We start from the raw sequence: 22,268 nt of genomic DNA, 5'->3' as shown, positions 1-22,268 counted from the left end.
AAAAATTTTTACTTTATGTATTTATATTTTTAAAGTTTATATATTTTGAGAGAGAGAGAGAGTGGGTGCACATTAAGGAGTGGGCGGAGGAGGGACAGAGAGAGAGAGAATGAGAATCCCAAGCAGATTCTGTGCTATCAGCACAGAGCCCGACATGGGGCTCCATTCCATGAACCATGGGATCATGATCTGAGCTGAAATCCAGAGTTGGCCACTTAACCAATGAGGCCACCTGGGCACCCCAGGAATAGTGAATTTTTAAAATTCTTCTTTATCTGGTTCCCAGCCACTAACATTTTTTCATTTGTTTCCAGTGTTTCAAAGGTGCTTCCACGAGTGTCTGCAGGGCACAGAAACTCTGTTTAGATTTTTCCTTATGTATTTTATTTTCTTAGTATTTTTATTTTGCAGAAGGAATTTGCCATTTACTTTTATAGAAGCTAATACTTGTATGGTATCTTTAGATTTTTATTTCTTGGATTTAGAGTACAATTTGAGTATTAGATTTCAAAAAATTTATGTGTAAATGGCCTTTGGTGGTCAAAGCTGTCTTGTAATTAATTTACTATAATTTAGTTACCAGGGGCTGATGGGAGTCGTTCATGTATTTATATTTTCTGTTCAACATATTTATAAATATTTGATGATTGTTATTTTTTCTTTAATGTGTTCTGAACTTCAAGGAGTTAAAGCTCTGTATAAATACTTATCTCTTTGTGCATTTTGTTACATTTATATTCATTGGTTGTAAGTAACTTACTATACATATAAATGTACATTTTAGAATATGGTCCGTCTAAAGCTTTGCTTGGGGTCTTTGCTAAGAAGATGATTTAGATGCATGGAGAAGGTTGCTTGCTTTACTATTTATCATTTTCCCAGACAAATCCATGGAGACAGGCTGCTGATAGGATAGGAGAAAAACAACAAAAACAAATACAGTGCTTTGGCCTGGAACTGAATTGTATTATCTGTGCTGTCAGCTAGAGTCTTTGCTCACTTACCCAGACAATCTCCACAGGGATTAAAACATCCCCTTGCATTAGTGATAGCCTTTAGTGGACTACAGCCTCATGTCCAGTTAAAAAAAATCTGGCTAATAACAGTTTCTAATAGCTTGCAAAATCCTCACCAGTTCAACCTTTGAGGAGAGTGATTATGCTGATGAATCAGACAGATGTATCAGTAATTAAATTGCTAATCACCTGGATTTCAATTTTAATTTCCATATATAGGTCCTCTCAGCCCCCAACTTTGGGCCTGATTTGAACTTACAGTCATGAGTATACTGGTAATTCAAGTCATTTTTGAGGGCAGTTAAAAAAAAAAAGTTATAAGAATTATGATTCTTCATGAAGGTTTAGAAGGATAGAATTACAAGAACAAAGAACAAGAACAACAAGAAAAACCTCAGAAGATTCTCTCAACCAAACAGAATCAGTAAGAACCAGCTTCCTCATCAAACAGTGAATGTCTGAACTATCCAGGAAGCTGATTGTCAATTCTTTTCTTATAGATTTCTGCTAATAAGGATTTTATAACCTTCTGTGTTTCTCACCTGGACGATTTTTCTCCCCACTCCACACCCTGATGTTTGGCTATATATGAAGACATTTTTGGTTGTTGCAAATGGATGGATGAAATTGGCCTCCAGTAGGTAGAGGCCACAGATGCTGCTCAACACCCTATTTTGTGCATAGGAGAGCACCGACAACAAAGTGTTCTGTAGTCCTGAAGTCAGCAGCATTGAAGTTGAGAAATGCTGCTCTCAAAGCATGGATTTTTATCTTGATGGGAGTTTTTCCAAATGAATAGCCCCACTGGTGTTTACAGTGTTTATAGGGAGAGTTTATTTTGTTTCTTCAAATTACTAATAAGAGAAAAAAAGGCTTTAAATGTTGACTCGGGGATTTATGAACATGATAAACATAAACGTTCTTTGGAAAAATGTTCATGGAGACAATATGGTGATTGCATGATACAAAGAAATGGAAAATAGTCTTATTTCATGATAGAAGGACAAATATTAAAGGGAAATTCTCCTTTGTAAGAGATGGGGTTATATAGAATTATTTCTATATTGGTGAATTGAATCATTTAACAAATAAAGAGAAATCATTATATGTAAAATTAATTATTTCTGGTGAAATATTCAGTAACCTGAAGCTCTGGATTCAGTTCTTAGATGTGACTGTTGGTAATTTATTTTTTGTGTAAGCCTCAGTTAATGCATCTAGAAAGTCAAGTGGTTGTTTTAAACTTGTCAGATGGGTGTTTGTTAATATCTATTTGGAATTTGTAGTGACACTAATATTTATTTAGATGAATTAAACAGTTGTCCAATCTTTAATTGGTTGCTGGTCCTCAGTGTAAGGAATAGTCATGCTGTTGTTCATTTCTCATATGGAGTACAACAGTACTTCCATTCATTTTTATCACTGTCTACTCAAAAGAGTAATTTGCAGTCGAAAGAAGTGTGTGCAACCACTAGTTACACAGGTTACAAACACGCTAGTAACTTAGTGGTGGTAGTGAAGTTAGAGACTGACAAAAAGGATTTGTCTCATATTGCCTTCCAGAGATTTAGGATTTGGGAACCTGGCCTGATCATGGTATGCTCAAAACAATTATTGAGGTTCCTGGAAAGTAGTACATGGGGTAGAATATAAAGCTTCAAGAGATTTTATAATATTTCATCTATTACACTAAAATAAAAATAGACATTGGGGACTACATATAAGTGACATTCTTAAACTCACTATATTAAAAATAATTGCAATTGATCTTATTTCTTGTTTGTTTCAGGTTATTTAAGTTCTAGTTAACACCCAGTATAATACTAGTTTTCAGGAGTAGAATGCAGTGACTCATCACTTCTCTGTAGCACCCAGTGCTCATCACAAGTACCTCCCTTAATACCTTTCAGCCATTTAGAGCATCTCCCACTCCCCTCCCTCCAGCAACCCTCAGTTTGTTTTCTAAGAATCTGTTATGGTTTACCTCCGTCTCTTTTTTTGTCTTCCTTCCCCTATGTTCATCTGTTTTGTTTCCTTTTTTTAAAATTATTTATTTATTTTTGAGAGAGAGAAAGAGGGAGGGAGGGAGGGAGACCAAGAGTAGAAGGAGCAGAGAGAGAAGGAGAGAGGGAATCACAAGCAGGCTGTACACTGTCAGCATGGAGCTGGACATGGGCTCAAACTCATGAACTATAAGATCATGACCTGAGCCAAAATCAGGAGTTGGAGGTTTTACCAACTGGGCCACTCAGGTGCCCCTCATCTGTTTTGTTCCTTAAACTTCCTATATGAATGAAATCATATGATATTTGTCTTTATTTGACTGACTTATTTCATTTAGCAGAATGCATCCTAGCTCAATCTATGTCATTGCAAGTGGCAGAAAATTTGATTGCTTTTAATGACTGAGTAATATTCCATTGCACATATATACCACATCTTCTTTATACAATCATCAGTCAATGGATATTTCCATAATTTGGCTGACATTTGCTGATAATGTTGCTGTAAACATCAGGGTGCCTGTGCCCCTTCAAAATCAGTATTTTTTTATATCCTTTGAGTAAATACCAAGTAGTGCAATTGTTTTTGATCCTAAGGTAATTCTATTTTTAACTTTTCCAAAGTGGCTGCACCAGTTTGCGTTCCCACCAACAGTGCAAGAAAGTTCCCCTTTCTCTACATCCCTGCCAACATCTGTAGTTTCATGTTGTTGCTAACTTTAGCCATTCTGACAGGTGTGAGGTAGTACCTCATAGTAGTTTTGATTTGTATTTCTCTGACAGTGAGTGATATTGAGCATCTTTTAGGTGTCGATTAGCCATTGTGTGGAATGGCTTTGGAAAAATGTCTATTGATGTCTTCTGCCCATTTCTTCACTGGTTTATTTGTTTCTTGGGTATTGAGTTTGAGAAGGTCTTTATAGATTTTGGATACTAATCCTTTATCTGGGATGCCATTTGCAAGTATCTTCTTCCATACCTTTTAGTTTTGTTGATTGTTTCCTTCGCTGTGCAGAAGATTTTTATCTTGATAAAATCCTAGTAATTCATTATTGCTTTCGTTTCCTTTGCCTCCAGAGACTTGTCTGGTAAGAAGTTGCTATGGGCCAATGACAAAGAGGTTGTTGCCTGTCTTCTCCTGTAGGATTTTGCTGGTTTCCTGTCTCACATTTAGGTCTTTCATCTACTTTTGTTTGAAACAAGTCCAATTTCATTCTTCTGAATGTCACTGTTCAGTTTTCTCAGCACCATTTGTTGAAGATTGGATACTCTTTCCTGCTTTGTCTAAGATTAGTTGACCGTATATTTGTGGGTCCATTTATGAGTTTTTTTCTTTTCCATTGATCTATACATATGTTTTTGTGCCAATATTATACTGTATTGATGACTACAGCTTTGTAATATTGCTTAAAGTCCAGAATTGCGATTTCTGCAGCTTTGCTTTTCTTTTTAAAAATTGCTTTGGCTATTTGAGGTCTTTTATGGTTCATACAAATTTTAGGGTTACTCTAGATCTATGAAAAATGCTGGTGATGTTTTGATAGGGATTGCATTGAATGTGAAGATTGCTGATCTTATTTCTTAAACAGTCAAGTTGTGTACCACACCACCCATATCCCATTAATGAACTGATTGTGTGCTCTGGAAAAAAGTCATGCTTTCTATAAAGGAGAGGATGAAAAAAATGCAGCTTGAAGTTAAGTATCATAGCAAATCACTTAACCTTTGTTTACGTGTTTAAGAAATTGTCTGTTTGGCGGAGACAGACAGGAAATCTGCATTCTATCACCACCAAAAGTCCTCTTAGAGTTTTTGTCTTGTTTTGTTTTTTAAATAAATAGACCAGCCACAGCTATGTTAGTATAGGAAAAAAGTCAGAGAAGAATTTGAATCTTAGCTAGAGGTGAAACATGTTAAGTTTGATGATCAATTAGAGACTGTAACGTATAAAATAAGTTGTTACACCACTAACAGAAAGTAAAGTAATAAATTTCAGTGTTATTCTCTGTATTCTTTAAGTCTATTTTTTTATTTCTAAAGATTTTGTTTAGATATTTTGAATAGGTAATATATAATAAGTATAAAAGATCAAATCTGTCAAAAGATACACATGGTAATACCTTACTCCCACTTATGCATCCCAGTCTTGTCTCCCTCACCTTAGTTTTATTAGTCTCTTTCTTCTTCCAGTGTTGTTTTTAATAAAAGCAAATATGTATATTTATTTATTGTTCCAAATTTATTGTTTCCAATACCCGTATTCCCATACAAGATGTAGGAAACTAGGTGTATGCTATTAAGTGCTTTGCTTTTTTCATTTGGCATCATATCTTGGAGATCATTCCTTCTCAGTAAATGGTATTTTCCTCATCGTTTTGTAGGCTGCATAAGCACAGAACTACATACAAATAGTCCCCTACCAATGAACACTTAGACTGTCACCAGTCTTTTGCAATTACTAACAACCTTATCCAACTGATATTTTATAGTTGTGTAGGTTTGTCATAAAGTGGGAGTGCTCTGTTAAAGGGTAAATGTTTTTTTTAATTTTAGTAAATATTGCCTTATTTTCTTCTACAGTGGTTCTGTCATTTGGCTGTCTCACCAGTAATTTTTAATGTTTCAAGATTTCCAGGTAACTACTGGTTGGTAACCAGTCGTAGTTAATTGAAAAAATAAAATGAGGAATTATTAAAATGTTTTATATAAAGTTTAATGATTGAATTTTCTTTTTTTTTAATTTTTTATCTTTTTATTTTTTTATTGTGAGAGGCAGAGAGTGAATGGGGGAGGGGCAGAGAGAGGGAGACACAGAATGTGAAGCAGGCTTCAGGCTCTGAGCTGTCAGCACAGAGCCCGACACGGGGCTTGAACCCACGGACTGTGAGATCATGACCTGAGCTGAAGTCAGTCGCTTAACTGACTGAGCCACCCAGGCACCCCTATACGTTTTGATAGTAATGCCACAGATGCAATATTCTTCTCTTCCTAATGATTAAATTGTCTTAAGCATTTATTTGCCTTGGTTTTTACAGAAATAGTCATGTTCCTTTAACAATCATTTTATTGGTTTAAATAATATTTATATCACATTATTTTAATATTAAATAATTATTAAGCTAGAGTTATTGATTCAGGATTTTTTAATTGTTTTTGTTTCCTGGCTTATCATTGTGCTTATTAATCTTCTGGCCATATTAAATCCTTAGTAAGTACTTACTGAATAGAAGAGGGGCAGGAAAGAGGTAGTGTAGGAACAGACTCAGTTGACATTTGCTGTGCACCCAGAACAGGAGAGTAAAGGTTAGATTAGGAGGAGGATTTGGGAGCATGGCAGATGTAATCTTATGGGCCAGTGCTATTTATCCTGCCATGGCAGGTATTGGGAAATCATGTATTGGGAAATTAAGACTTTTGTGATACTTCCTCCTTAAAGAAATTGAAAGGGCATTGGCCTAAAGGAAGACTTAATTCTAAGTTCTAACTTATTTACTTAGTACAAGCGCCAGACTGGGTTAGACATCTATGTATATTACTGTTGTCCAGCCAGCAGCTTATTTTTTAAAAAGATACCAGTACTAGTTGAGTGTTTTCTCAATTTAATTTTTCCCTGTGCATCATCATGAATTTGCCATATTTATGTACCACCTTACTACAGTTTACTTTATATTTTCCATCAATTGATATTTTAAACACTTAGATAAATTTAATGAATAAGGGTAATTTAAACCTCCCTAAAAGAGATATTTGTCATAAATAAAAACAACAGTAAAAATAAATACAGTGAAAACAAAACAGTGCTATTAAATGAAAGTTAAATATAATCTTTGCAGAAGGCTCAAGGCAAAACAAGATGAGCAAGTGTTAGGGGCCTCCCTGTCTGAGAAGCAGAACCCCAGAGCACAAGAATGAGGCAGAAAGGGTAAAATGTTAATAATAGGTGAACTTGCATAACTGTTATGTGGGAGTTCTGTGTATTGTTCTTATTCTTACAATTTGATGTGAATTTGAAATAATGTCTAAAAAAAGTTTATGATCCTGTGGTAATTGGAAAATTGAAAAGGAAATAAAATTTTAATGTTATTTATTTAGATGGTCCATGTATCATCTAAAAAGATACCGAGTTTTTGTAGGCATTCCACTCTTCTGAACCAGCATGCTAGATGATCTCTAAGGACCTTTCTAGTTCTTATGTTCAGTGACACCGTATACATTGTATTAAGGCAGCCAAATTAAAGCTGCCACTCCCAATTCAGTATTTCAATGAGTAACATTATGGAGGCTCAGAATGAGGAAAGGTTCTTCTTGTCAGATAAGGTCTTCTGAGTAGGTTGAAGAGTAGAAGTCGCGTTGGAAGAATACCCTAGACTATTTCAGCTGTGAGGAAGAAAAGTATTAGGTAAGAAGATTTTTAGAGGATTCAGAGAGCTTCTGCCTTATACACATATTATTAAATTTTAATTTCTTATTATCAATAATACTGATGATAATGATCTCTGATAATAAGAGGCTATAAAAAGTTTGGGTATGGATATATTTTTTAAAAGTACTTACCACCACCCTTAATTGAGGATTTTTTAATGTACTGATACTGTTCTAAATTGTTTATATATATTAGCCCACTCATTTAGTTCTTATACCAAAGGTTTTGAAGTACTCTAAATCCTGTTCTACAGATAAAGAGAGGGAGGCACAGGACGGTGAAATAATTAGATCAAGGTTATATTACAAGTCAGTGATGGAACCAGATTGTCTGACTTGAAAATCCTGGACCTTAACCTTTCTTCTCTACCATGTGTATTTTTATAGTGTTTTGTTTTTGTTTTTTAAATCATAATTAGGGACTTCTGCTTTTTAGTTTTCAGTAGTCACTGTATCTTATTTTGTTTTATTACTAGGCTTTTGGTTACATTGTTTTTTAAGTGAATTAAATACACTCCCTTAGATTCAGCTTCAAAAAATTTCCAGTATATTTAGTCTTTGTGGATGTGATGCTGTGTGTCTTGTAACAACTGGTGCTCTGATAGTGTGTGTCCTCTGTTTCTGTGTGTTAGCTCACGTTTCTTGGTAGTTTATTTTTGAGGTTTGAACTTATAATATTTTTCTATTACAGAGAGTTTGTATTTTTTCTACAAGGGACCTGGAGAACTATTACCCAAAAATCCAATCTTTTTTTAAAAAGTTTCCATTTATGAGATCATTTTAAACTTATACAAGTTACAGTAATTTTATAATCAGTTTCCTTATGTCTTTAACCCAGGTTCCCCAGGTGTTAACATAGTCACATTCCGTTTATTACTTTCTCTCTACTTGTCTTTCTAATTGTTTTCTGAATCATTTGAAAGGAAGTTATATAATGATGTCTTTGCTTTAAATACTTGAATGTGTGTTCCCTCAAAACCAAAGCCATTCTCTTAGAAAAAAATGACAATTCATTGATCAAAATCAGGAAACTAATGCTGGCTCAATGCTGTTATATAATCTACAGATCCTATTCACCTTTTGTTAATTACCCAGTAATGTCTTCTGTAAAAAAGAAAATACAGTATCATATGCAACATTTAGCTGTCATATGTCTTTGTTCTCCTTTAATATGAAATAATTCCTCAGACTCTCTCTGTCCTTCAGGATTTTAACATTCTTCAAGAGTATATGACAATTATTTTGTAGAATGTCCCTCAGTTAAGGTTTTTGTGATGCTTATTCATGAGGAGATTCAGGTTATGCGTTTTTTTTGTTGTTGTTTTTTTGTTTTTTTTTTTATTTTTAATGAGAGAGAGAGAGAGAGAGAGCGAGTGAGCAAGCGAGAGAGCGAGCGCCAGAACACAAGCAGGGGAGAAGCAGAGAGAGAGACACACACACACACAAAATCCGAAGCAGGCTCCAGACTCTGAGCTGTCAACACAGAGCCTGATGCAGGACTCAAACCCACAAACTGTGAGATCATGACCTGAGCCAAAGTCGGACGCTGAACTGACCGAGCCACCCAGGCACCCCTATGCGTTTTGATAGTAATGCCACAGATGCAATATTCTTCTCTTATCAGGAGGCACATGACTGATTTGTATCATTATTGGTGATGTTAGCTTTGATCACTTGGTTAAGGTCTTTCAGGTTTCTTTACTACAAAGGTACTGTTTTTCCATGATAGTTTATAATTATCTTGTTGAGATATACTTTGATCCTTCGATCCTTTCACCACTAATTTAAGAATCCATTGATGTTTCTTGCCTAAACAAGTTATTTTTACAATGATTGCCAAATAGCCATTTTTCTCATTACGTCATTTTTTTCTGCAAATATTGATTGACTTTCTACTCTAAAGAAGAAATTCACCCTTTTTCCTTATGTTTATCACTGTAGACCTATGGATTCTTATTTGTTTCATTGATTTCTTAATACTTGGCTGTCATTATTTCTTTTGATCCTGAGATTGTCTCAATTTAGGCCAATGGATCACCTTTAAGCTCCTTTTTCCTATATCTCCATCATTCTTCTAGGCTTTCTTTCTGACATGAGATAGATGTTCTGAACCAATATTATACTTTCCCTGCTGCAATTCTGAAACCAGGCACTTTTCCAAGGGGCTCTGATTCCTTTTGGTGGAGAATGGTGTTTAGAAGCCAAGTTCTGCCCATTAACTCTGCTCATTGTTGTTGGGGGGTCCAGGACAACTTTAAACTAAAATTTTAGCTAAGTCTTTTTGAGCTAAGTGAGTAATCTTATTTAAGGTTCATAATTCTCATTTCTGTGGGAAGTTACTTTGTTTCCCCATCGATTTCTCTTTCACTGTGAGCTAAGGCCATGGTGCATATCCCTACAGTTGTGTCTGTAGGCTGCGTTTGACTGGGATGACTTATAAAGGTATCACCCTTTGAAGTCCCTGCCCCATATTCTCTCTCAACTATCCACCAAGGCCAGGCACTTGATTGCTTTTTCACTTTGACAGGTGCATGAGAGTCATTAAAACTAAATTTCTAGACCATAGGGAATTCTCACATACTCAAGGCAAAAATGCCTGCTCTAGAGGTAGTTATTTTTCATTTGCTTGCCTCTAAATTTGTATTTTCCTCTTGTTTCTTGAGAATTCTCTTACTGCCTTCAGTGTTGAGACAGATTTTGAGGAGTCTGGAGGAGGTGGAGTAGGAGGGATATAAGCTCACCTTGTCCACAGATACAACTCGATAACACTCACATGAGTGTAAATGACCCAGAAAATGACCTGAAGACTGGCGGAGCAAACTCTCCATGGCTGTGTAGAGAAGAGGCCACATTAAGAGGGTATGAAGGACAGAGACCCCGTCAGGAGCTAAATGGACCCATGGGACCCCTGGAGGGGCTGGTGCCACAGGTGTGAGAAGAGGAGACAGACTCACACCAAGGAACCCACATAGGAAAGATGAATCACCATAACATTTGGCTTTGAAAACCAGAGGGCAGAGTTTTACAAGTTCTTACAATCAGCAGGAACTTAAAACCTAGAACTTTAAAAATCAGCAGTTGTAGCAGTTGTAGCTAGGGGAAACTGAGTCCCTACCCTTAAAGAGACAGCAAGACAAACAGCCTTGTGGAGATACAGCAGAGAAGCAGGAGTTTGAAAATCATATTGGGTATAGGAGAGAGAGATTTGTTTTCTGATCTCAGAGCATGTGCTAGAAGTGCAGAGATCTATGGAGGACATGTCTAGGAACAAAGGATTTGGTGGGCACCATTTCCCCCCCCCCCCCCCCGCCCCCAGCTTAAGAACATGGCACTGTGCGACCCTTGCTACCTAACAGTGCTGAGAATTCACTCTGCCCATGTGTTACCCCGCAGACACATCTCCTTCAGCCAGGCCCCGGCTCAAGGTCTCCTCCCACAGCAGATCAGCACAATTCTTCCTAACGCAGCTTGTGCTGCTGGCTTCTATGGATCCACCCGCTCCAGTATGCTTTTGGCCAGATCCCATCCAAAGCCATGCCACAGACCTGGGAGTGGGCATTCAGCCCCAATGGGCTACCACCACTTCAAAGTGACTCCTGTTCCAGGGAGAGAGAAAGTTCACCATGCACACCACTTAGACTGCAGCCCTATCAACAGGCTGGGAGCAGACAGCTGGTCTGATTGCAGCCCCCCGCCCTCAACAAAAGCTTCTCAGGGGACAAAATAGGGAAAAGGAAAGTGCTCTGCAGTTAAGTGCTACTGCATTTCTGGAAAATGCTTGGTCTCAACTCAAGTCCCCAGACCAGCTCACCAGGAGCACAGAAAAGAAACACTGCCCATGACAGACAAAGAGAGCCATTGGAGATGACTGGACCAAAGGAAAAGTGGCTTAGGCATATCAGCAGGGTGCATACAACACACATCAGAGACATCCCTGAAGCACCAGGTTCTGGTGAGCTGGGGGCACTGTGCTGCAGGACAGTACAGGATCTCTTCATAAGGCCACTACCTTCAAGAGCAAGAGATGTGGCTGACTTTTCTAACATATGGAAACAGACACACAAGGGTGCCTTGTTAGCTTGGTTGAGCATCTGAACTCTTGATTTCAGGTCAGGTCATGATCCCAGGGTCATGAGATCAAGCCCCTGTTGGGCTTTACACTCAGCATGGAGCCTCCTTAAGATTCTCTCTCTCTCTCTCTTTTCTCCTCTACCCTGCTGGTGTGCTCTCTCAAAAAAAAAAAAAAAAGACAGAGTTAGACAAAATAAATAGATGATTTAAAGTGATGATCATAGAGATGCTTACTTGAAAGAAGTACTTACTGTACTTGAGAAAAAAGTGGAAGACTTCAGTGAGACCCTTAGCAAAGAGATAGAAAATATAAAAAAAGAGCCAATCAGAAATAAAGCACATAGTAGCTGAAGTTAAAAGTACACTAGATGGGGGCACCTGAGTAGCTTGGTTGTTTGGACATCCGACTTCAGCTCAGGTCATGATCTCATGGTTCATGTGTTGGAGCCCCACGTTGAGCTCTGTGCTGACAGCTTGGAGCCTGGAACCTGCTTCAGATTCTGTGTCTCTCTCTCTCTGTCCCTCCCCGTTACTCATGCTCTGTCTCTCCTTCAAAAATAAATAAACATTAAAAAATTAATTTAAAAAAAGAACATACATAAAAAATAAATTATAAAAGTAAAAATACACTAGATGGCATAAATAGGAGACAAGGAAGAGTAGGAAAATCTATCTGCAACCTGGAGGACAGAGTGATGGAAAGCAATCAGTCTGAACGGGTGAGAGGAAAAAATATACAAAATGAAGATAGACTTAGGGAACTTAGCAACGCTACCAAGTGTACAAACATTCACATTATAGGGATCACAGAAAGAGAAAATGGGGCAGAGAATTTATTTAAAGAAATAATAGCTGAAAATTTCCTGAATCTGGGAAAGGAAACAAATCCATATCCAGGAGGCACAGAGCCCCCAGCAAACCCATACAGCTAAGGAACTTACAGAGGCTCCCTTTTGTTTGCCTCAAGTTCAGCTTTTCATTCTGACTTTTTTAGTTTGGAAAAGTTGGGCCTGTCTTTCACCATTATTTTCTATTTTCATGAAACATAATTTTATCCATTTATTCTGGCAATTAAGTCTATTAACCATTGGTTTGTCTTTTGGAAGAAATGTCTGTGCATGTCCTCTGACCATTTTAATTGGATTATTTATTTTCTGAATGCTGAATTATATAACTTTTGTATATATTTTAGATAAAACCCTTTATTGGATATGTCACTTGCAATTATCTTCTCCCATTCAGGAGGATGGCTTTAATTTTATTGATTATTTTCTTTGCTGTGCAGAAGCTCTATATTTTTGATGTAAGTTTATTTTTGCTTTTGTTTTCCTTGCCTCAAGAGATGTAATCTAGAAAAATGCTGTTACAGCCAATGTCAGAAAAAAAAAAACCTGTGCTCTCTTCTAGGAGTTTCATGAGGTCAAGTTTCACATTTAGTTCCTTCATCCCTTTTGAGTTTATTTTTGTGTATTGTGTAAGAAAATGTTTTGTTTTGTTTTTTGCATGTAGCTGTCCAGTTTTCCCAACACCATTTGTCGAACAGACTTGTCTTTTTACATATTCTTGCCTCCTTTGTTGAAGATTAATTAACCATATAATCATGGGTTTCTTTCCGGACTCTCTATTCTATTCCATTGATCTATGTGTGTGTTTTTGTGCCAACACCATAGTGTTTTGATTACTACAGCTTTGTAGTATATCTTGAAATCTGGAATTGAAACACCTATATTTTTTTCTCTTTCAAACTGTTTTGACTGTTTGGGGTCTTTATGATTCCATACGAATTTTAGCATTTTTTGTTTCTAGTTTTGTGAGAAATGATATCAGTATTTTGATAGGGTAGATTGCTTTGGGTAGTACAGACATTTACACAGTATTTGTTCTCCTAATGCATGAGCACGTACCCTCTTTCCGTTTGTTTCAATTTCTTTCATCAATGTTTTATAGCTTTCAGAACACAGATCTTTCACCTCATTGGTTAAGTTTATTCCTATGTATTTTATTCTTTTTGGTACAACTGTAAATGGGACTATTTTCTTATTTTCTCTGTTATTCCATTATTATTGTACAGAAATGCAACATATTTCTCTATATTAATTTTGTATCTCTCAACATCATTAATCATCAGGGAAATACAAATCAAAACCACAATGAAATATTACCTCACACCTATCAGAATGGCTAAAATCAAAAACACTAGAAACAAGTGTTGGTGAAGATGTTGAGAAAAAAGGAACTCTCTTGCACTCTTGATGGGAATGCAAACTGGTGCAGCTATTGTGGAAACCAGTATGGAAGTTCTTCAAAAATTAAAAATAGTATTACTGTGTGATCCAGTAATCCCACTACTGTGTATTTAACTAAAGAATACTAAAACATTAATTCAAAAGGATCAATGCACCCCTATTTTGACTTCAGCATTACTTATAATAGCCAAACAATGGAAGCAGCCCAGGTATTTACTGATTGATGACTGGATGAAGAAGGTGTGGTATATTCAATGGAATATTACTCAGTCATAAAAAAAGAATGAAATTTTGCTATTTGCAACAACATGGTTGGATCTAGAGTGTATAATGCTAAGTGAAATAAGGCAGAGAAGACAAATACTATATGATTTCCCTCATATATGGAATTTAAGAATAAATCAAGTGACAAAGAAAAAAGAGAAACACCAAAAAACAGATTCTGAACTACAAAGAAGGAACAGATGGTTACCAGAGGGGAAGTGGGTGGGAGAACGGGTGAAATAGATGAAGAGGATCATCTTGATAACCACTGAGTAACATACAGACTTGTTGAACCACTGTATTGTACACCTGAAATTAATATAACACTGTATGTTAACTATACCGGAATTAAAATTTTAAAATAATACCATAAAAATAAAATAGAAAAAAGACAGTTTTTAAATTTTCTGTTGTTGGTGTATATTATCAAAAGATTTTCTCTTTTTGGAAAGAACAAGTCTGTATTAGTTTTTAAGTTAGAAATATTTGAGACTCTTTAAGGATTTTTCTCAAATTATAAAAATATTAAAGCAAAAACTAAAATAGAATGAATGAAAGAAGGAAATACTTATGGTGAGTTACACTTGGTTAATTTAGTGTTGAAAGTGAAAAGGTAAGTGTAAGCAAGTTTCTTGTATCATTTAGATGGTATTTGCTCCACCATACCAGTCAGTTTCCTTCTGTGTCTTACTTTCGTCCTCATTAGGAGTTTGTGGGTCAGTCATGACTCTGGCTTTCAGAGAAAAGGGAGATAAGCTGCAAGTATCCTCGATCTTTCCGAAGAGTGCAGCAAATTATATACTTTGTTCTCCATTTTTCAAACTTACTCTTATATATGAAGGAAGTTTAGATGTAGTAGTGCAATATGCAGGGCCCATCTTCACTCCTCATTTTGCTCTAATTTTCCAACTTGTTTATTCTTGAGAATCATAACATTTACTTTCAGAATCAATGGGTCTGATGCACTGGGGCTGCCAGAACTTGTAACCAGATTATAAAGGTGAAGTTTCAGGGTAGATAGTATTGCGTTACTGAGGCCATAATTATGAGATATTTCCTTGTAGTGACCAGTGATTTTCATCTGTTTCTAAACTTAACCCAATTTATCATCAATCCTGACCAGCCGTTTTGGTTTTGTCTTAGTTGTTGCAAGTACTGGTGCTCAAGACAATGTGAATGGATCCCTGTGAATGAATCAGTCCTGTTAAGAAAACAGTTCATTACATTTGAATTTCTTCAGTGAGCCATTAACATAATTTAAAATTTAAAATCTTTTTTGGGGTGCCGGGGTGGCTCAATTGGCTAAGTGTCTGACTTCGGCTCAGGTCATGATCTCACAGTTCTTGGGTTTGAGCCCCGCATCGGACTCCGCTGAACGTTTGCTCAGAGCCTGGAGCCTGCTTCAGATTCTGTGTCTCCTTCTCTCTCTGCCATTCCTCTGTTCATGCTCTGTCTCTCTCTGTCTCTCAAAATTAAATGTAAAAAAATAAAATACAATAAAATCTTTTCTGACCTCTTCTTTCTAGTGTTTATCCAAATAACGTCTCAGAAAAATTCTGAGAAAATGCAATAATAATTAAGGGCTAATACTTCAGTGTGCTGGTGACATTTTATCCATTACTATTTACCAATAAAAGTGTTCATTTATATTAACCATCCTTTTAGTTTATACATACATAAATTCTTTTTCTTATTGTATATGCTGCCATCTTAAATATGGTCTTATATACATAGCCTTTAGGCAAGACTGAGTCTTGGTGAGTTGGGATTGTTACTGCTGTCAAATTCAAGATACTTTGTTTTGTATTCTTGTCCAAAACAGACAATTTAATTGAGTCAAATTCCATAAGCCTTTTTTGGTCTCCTTGGAGTATGAGGACCTTTTTCCTACGAAGTTCTTAAAACATGAATATATTCAAGGGTGATTGTTTAAAAAACTTCATAGCTGGCAAACTAGACTTTTATTTTGAACTAGTTTTGTCACTCAGGGATATTGTCACTCTAGCTTTCATTCTTGACTCAGGTCCTATTCTGCTTTCTCAAATTGCCTATTTGGTTTTTGTTCTGTTGCCTTACTCTTTAAACACATCAGCCTCTGCTTGCAATCTCTGTATCCAAAATTACCTATTTTAGTGTCTAAGATAATATTTAGATAATCAGATAAACATTTCCCAAGGATATGCTGATTGGACAGAACTAGATTTTTCCTAGGATGCATTTTTTAAAAAGTGTGCACCTTTAGATATAGTACTGCCTACTTTTGTTGTCTAATGCAATAGTAACTAGTGAAGGAAAACACCAGAAAGATTTTTGGTATTGATAAACTGTTCTTTCTATGCATAAGACCATCTCTCTACGTTTGTAATGTATAGAGTACAAAGCTATAATTTTAGCCATGTCCTCTTATTTTGATTACACATCTGTTAGACAGCATATTCAGTTGTTGGTAGTGTTTTGAAATCCTCCTCTATTCTTTATCCAGATGGGACCTGCATGCAGTGTACATTAAAATCTGCTTTGCTTTCCTCAGTTTTAAATTGTCATTTCTATTGTTTAAATCATGTACTTTCTGAAAATTGACCTTTTTATATTTTCATTTTATTTTATTTTCTGGGAAATCTCTTGTCAGAGGAACTTTTGTTTTTCAAAAGACAATTGCTTCGGAAATATTCATTTTACTTGAGTTTGAAAATGGAAAACTGATATTTTTAATTATAAAAGATGTTTAAAATATCTGAAATATAACAATAGTTAATTCTTTTTTCCTTCTCTAAAATTTTATTTAATAACTTGTATACTCTTTTTTCAGTTTAGAAGAAAAAAATGTATCAGATCCCTGCCTATTTTACTTTAGAGAAGAACTTAGTTAGGTGTATCATATCGACATGTAATTAGTATAGCACTTTTATTTGTTCCACAAATATTTATGAGGTCTTGACAATTTGAGTCGCTTCTAGGAAATACTAATTAGCGTTAACATCTCATATATCATCTTATTGGACTTATGCACATCTTGATGTTTATTTCATTACTTCATGAATGTGAATTTTGAGCGGAAACTTTAGTATTATGATGTTCATTTTTTAACAGTGATGTTACATTGATACAAGTTAGTAAACTTGGGCCACAAGAATTACAAATGGATTTCATGCTCCGTAAGAAAATTAATTAATTAAAATCTAACTTCAGGTGTTATAATTTTTTAAACAAAAGTTTCTTTGCAAAGAAAAATATGAAAATCAGAAATTAGTATTTTCCATGATTTTTTTTTTTGCTAATTCTAAGACAAGACCACTCTTTTGTCTTAGGAGATGTATTACTTTCCCATGAGGTCTTAGCATTACCACTTTTACCTGTGACAATACGAATATGGTCTTTTCTTGAGGTGCTTGCTTGAGCCCAGATGTCTTCACATAAACTGTGTTTGGAAAGACTGTACATATATGTGTAGGAAACAATGTCATCTTTGGATCAGCTTTGAATATTTTTGTAAAGTAGCACACAGATTTTTCTAAACAGTGACAGAAAAATGAGAAGTTTTCGCCAGATGAAGCCATCCCTTGGGTCCGGATATCTCTAGTAGGAAGTGGACTCCTAAATAGAAAAGTGACATCAAATATTTTAGAAATTTTGGCTGAGTATTAATCTATCATTCTTAGTTGAGAAATGAGCATGGAAACCAATTTATAGAGATAATTGAGACCGTTTGCCATGAAGTTCCTTATGTATCCCTTCTTTGACTAAACATTGCTATGTCCTTTTATTTACATGCTTCTCCTTTACTCTCAGAGATAGACATGCTCCTCTGTCTCAACTCAATTTAAAAATTTTTAGTATTTATTATTTTGTTTGAACTTAACAGTCATGATATAGTGTAAGGATTGGACAAAAATCTAAGTCAAGTCAAGCATCCAATTTTGCTTTTAACTCAAAATGTATCTCAGTGTCATTCTTGGTTTTCATTCCCATTGCTTCCATTCTGGTTCACTTCTTTCTCTGGGTTACTAGAATTGTCTCTTAACCAGTTTCTATGCCTCTTAACTTGTTTCTCTGCCTCCTGTCTCTTCTTTCCTCCATTTCATCTTTGTTCTACTTCATTCCTAAAGGAATGTCTTTAACCAGGTTATTATGCTGCTTTACCAGGTTGCCATACAGCTAAGGAACTTACAGAGGCTCCCTTATGTTTGTGTCAAGTTCAGCTTTTCATTCTGACTTTTTTAGTTTGGAAAAGTTGGGCCTGTCTTTCTCCATTATTTTCTATTTTCATGAAACATAATTTTATCCATTTATTCTGGCAATTAAGTCTTCTAATTTTTTTAATGTTTATTTTTGAGAGAGAGAGAGAAGGAGAGAGAGAGAAAGAGACTGTAAGAGGGAAGGGGCAGAGGGAGGGAGGCACAGAATTGGAAGTAGACTCCAGGCTCTGAGCTGTCAGCACAGAGCCCCACGTGGGGCTTGAACCCATGAATCGTGAGATCATGACCTGAGCCAAAGTCTGATGGTTAACCAACTGAGCCACCCAGGTGTTCCATGGCAATTAAGTCTTCTAGTGTCATATGTTCTGCACATGCCATGTTCATTATTTCCTCCAGGCTTTTGCTTCTTTTGTCTCTTTTCCATTTATCTAACACCATTCTCATTACTTTTTCTCAGCTGTTTCAGTCTTAACTACCTTTTACTTTAAACAAAACAAAACAAAAAAACTAATATGGCTTTACCAATATCTTTTTTCTTAGCTTGCTTCTCTTCAGTACCACTTAGTTTAGTTCTTGATTTTTCTCTAGTAGTTTCTTCTTTTCCACATTTTTCCTATCCATCCAATAGCTTCTAAGTATTTTGAGGTCAGAGAGATGTAACCCTCTAAGTGTCAGATAATAGATATTCACAAATATTTGACCATTGAGTGAAAATAAGACATAAACGTTTAAATCTCCTTAGTTTCCACTAACAGATTGAAAACAATTTCTGAGTAGAAATAGAATCATTTTTTTAAATGATAACATCACAATTTTCTGAAATCAACTTTTATAGTTTTAAATCTGTAATATCAGCAGGGGGCAGTCAAACCAAAGTTCATTTTGCTATCTTAACGGAAGATTAAAATTTATCTCTGTAAGAGTTTATTCTACTTGGGATACCATCTGTACTTTATAACCTATTTGTAAATAAATTTAAAAAATCTTCAGTATGTAATTTTGTAGATTTGTATTTTTTTTAATACAGGGAAGGTAAATTAGGCTGGTTTTTAGTGAAAAAAATTGAAAAATGAATTTTAAAAGACCATGAAATGCTTTATATGGTGTTTTTTGTTGGATGGCCAGTTTACATAGAAATTTGTTTTTCCTGCCTCAGAAACAGTACTTCAATTAAATAACATATTATTAAGGTATTCATTCAATAAAATATTCACTTTCGTAGAGTAGTACTTTGATTTTTCCCCTGTGAACTTGGGAAAAATAAGCTTTTATTAGAGGCTGTAGTTTTAACACTGACTGAAACATCATTTGGCAAATTCTTAAAGTTTGATTGGATTTTTCTTCCTGAGCCTTTCTTCTGGCCAGCTGCAAACAACTAGTGGTATGTGTTTACACATGTGCTCATTCTCACCTCTTCCTCTTGAAGGTTAACCTGGTCCTTATTAAGAGAGAAACACAGTTTATACTAAACAGTGTTTAACATATACCAATGGCATTACTGTATTTCCTGTTTTGTGTTCACAATAAGAAGATTCTGAAAAACTGCCTTTGTATAAATACTTCACTGACATTCCAGACAAGTATAATCTTGTCTGCTGGCAGGCAGGAAAGAGTGATGTCCTGGAATGCTGTTACAGAAGGAAATCTCTTTGTGTTCCACAAATGATACCCCTAAACCTTTTAAGAATATAATTTTAAAATGACAACTCTATATTTGCTTTTCCTTCCGTTTATTAACTTTGCATGCGTTTCGTTCAGAAATGTAGTTAGTCCAAAAAAAATCCACTATATCTGAGAAAGAAGCATGTTCTTGGAGTTTGCTGGAAATTTGTTGGTGGAAATGTTGGAGGATAAACATAAAAACTGATTTAGCAAATCATTATTAGTTTTTGTTCTTTTAGCTTAAAACTATTCTTTGATACTTGATTCAGGCTTTTGTGAATTCTCTGCAGGATTAAAAGGTGTAGTTTCCTACTCCTTTGCAAAATTTCCAGTGAAAAATTTGGAAAGTGTTTTTAGAACACAGATTATGTTTTTTAAAACTTAGATTTGGAGGTCTTATGTTATTTTATTACTTAATGTGAGTCATTAAGGTATATAAAAATCAATTGTGTAACTTATCCTTTAATATTCTAAAGAATAGATTTTCTTATATTTAATTATGAAAACTGAGAATTAAAACTGCACTGGTTTCTTTTCAGTGACTGAAAAAAATAGTTATGATTTAAACCACTAAATAACTGTCAAAGCAGACATCATGAACTAGACTTGTGTCTAATTTCTAAAATAGTGGTTTGTTTTCTTCTGCTTCATTACTTCCCCCATCAACGTGAGAAGTCACCTGATTACTTTCAGTGATTCTCTACTTCAGCCCTCCCTCACTCAAAAACCCAGCACAATGGAGAAATGTAAAAAAATTACTTTCAAAATGTCAAAAAATATCATATGCTTTGTATAATCAGATATTTTTGTTATTAATGTATAGGTCATATGTTATACCTATCATTTAAATATTTGCTTAAAAATATATTGACATTTTTCTTTATATATGTCCCTTCTCATAAATTTGCTGTATTGAAATCTGAAATACTAAAGCTACTCATTTTCATTTAAAAGGAGTGGTTTAAGACAACAGAACCATTAACTGATATGGTGGTTCTTTTAATGGTGGCGGAAACTCAGATTCATTCTGTCTTGCTGAGGTATCATCCCTTAGCCACATGTTTAAAAATCTCATTATTCTCTCACTCTAAGGGCATAACCCATAGCTTGCATGTATCATTTACATCCCATTGGCTAATCTTAGCTACATGACCATATTCAGGTACAAGAGAGGCTACAAGATAAATATGTTCTCTATTTTGAGTGGCTGAGCACACAGCTCTAATTGAGGGTTTTATTACCAAAGGAAAAAGAAAAAACTAGCAGTCTCAGTCATTATCTGCTAATTTTGTTCACCCTCATTGTCCACTTCTTTTTCTAAATACTCTGGGACGTTGTTCTACATAACATAACAAGTCTCCTGGTTTTTCTATTGTTTTTACCCCTCTTGACTCCTTTATATACTCTCCTCGGCTTAATCAGAGGAGACGATGAAATGTTGCAGTTCTTCAAGGCTGAGTGCCAGGACCCCTGTTATGTCGTCCTTTTCTGTGTACAAGCTCATCTGCATCTGTGGCTTCAGGTATCATGTGATTGCACTTGATTTAGCAGACTTTTGCTCTGACCTCTCCAATGAACTACTTACTTGGATATCTTGAAGGCACTTCAGTTCAGCATATCTTAAATCGTAGTCTTGCTCTAACTATTTTAGTCGATACATCTTAACTTTATAAGGTGAATACAGTTACCGTATCCGATCCTATAGATGAGAAACTGAGATATAGAGAGGTTAAGAAACTTGACCAAGGTGACCGAGCTACTAACTGGTGTGTAGTCTGTGAGGTTTTGACAAATGTGCAGAATTGTGTAAGTACCACCAGAATCACAATACAAATACAATACTCCAAGAAAATCCCTTCGTGCTGCTCATTTATAGTTAACCCTCTTTCTATCACTAACCCCTGGCAACTACTGATATATCCATTTAATTGCCATTTTTCAAATGTTATATAAGTGAAACCATGCAGTATGTAACCTTTTAAGTATGGTTTCCTAACATGTTTTTAAGAATTGTCTGTGTTGCATGTATCAATAGTTTGTTCCTTTTCTATTGCTGGATCATATTCCACTGTATGGATATATACCATAGTTTGCTTAACCCTACACCCACTGAAGGACATTTTAGATTATTTCCAGTTTTTTTTCTGTGCATAATGCTGCAGTAAACATAAGCAGACAGGCTTTTGTGTGAACATAAGTTTTCATATCTCTAGGATAATTACAAAGAGTGGAACCATTGAAATATAGGATATCTGACTTTATGTGTAATTAGATTGATTTCCAGATTATCAGGACTTTGTTGCATCACTAGCAATATATGAATTCCAGGTGTTCTGCATTCTTGCCAACACTATATATATATATATGTATATATATATATATATATAT

At 35.4% G+C, this 22,268-nt stretch overlaps 1 protein-coding gene across 8 annotated transcripts in view; it reads left to right on the top strand.

The window, feature by feature from the left end:
* The window catches only part of SPATA5 (spermatogenesis associated 5), a 325,548-nt gene that overhangs the window by 130,450 nt on the left and 172,830 nt on the right, over positions 1–22,268 (top strand). The window contains exon 15 of one of the 8 annotated variants that reach the window (XM_029941251.1): positions 1,517–1,628. The exons of the other annotated variants lie outside the window; for them this stretch is intronic. Coding sequence (XP_029797111.1) covers positions 1,517–1,591 — 75 coding nt within the window. The 3' untranslated portion in view covers positions 1,592–1,628. Of the gene's footprint in view, positions 1–1,516; positions 1,629–22,268 lie in introns of those variants that run through there. 8 annotated transcript variants of the gene reach the window in all.

This window comes from Suricata suricatta, chromosome 1 (assembly GCF_006229205.1).
Source record: "Suricata suricatta isolate VVHF042 chromosome 1, meerkat_22Aug2017_6uvM2_HiC, whole genome shotgun sequence".
NCBI classification, from domain to species: domain Eukaryota; kingdom Metazoa; phylum Chordata; class Mammalia; order Carnivora; family Herpestidae; genus Suricata; species Suricata suricatta.
The sequence above is the reverse complement of the archived record's forward strand: the minus strand, read 5'-3'. Positions and strand labels throughout refer to the sequence as shown.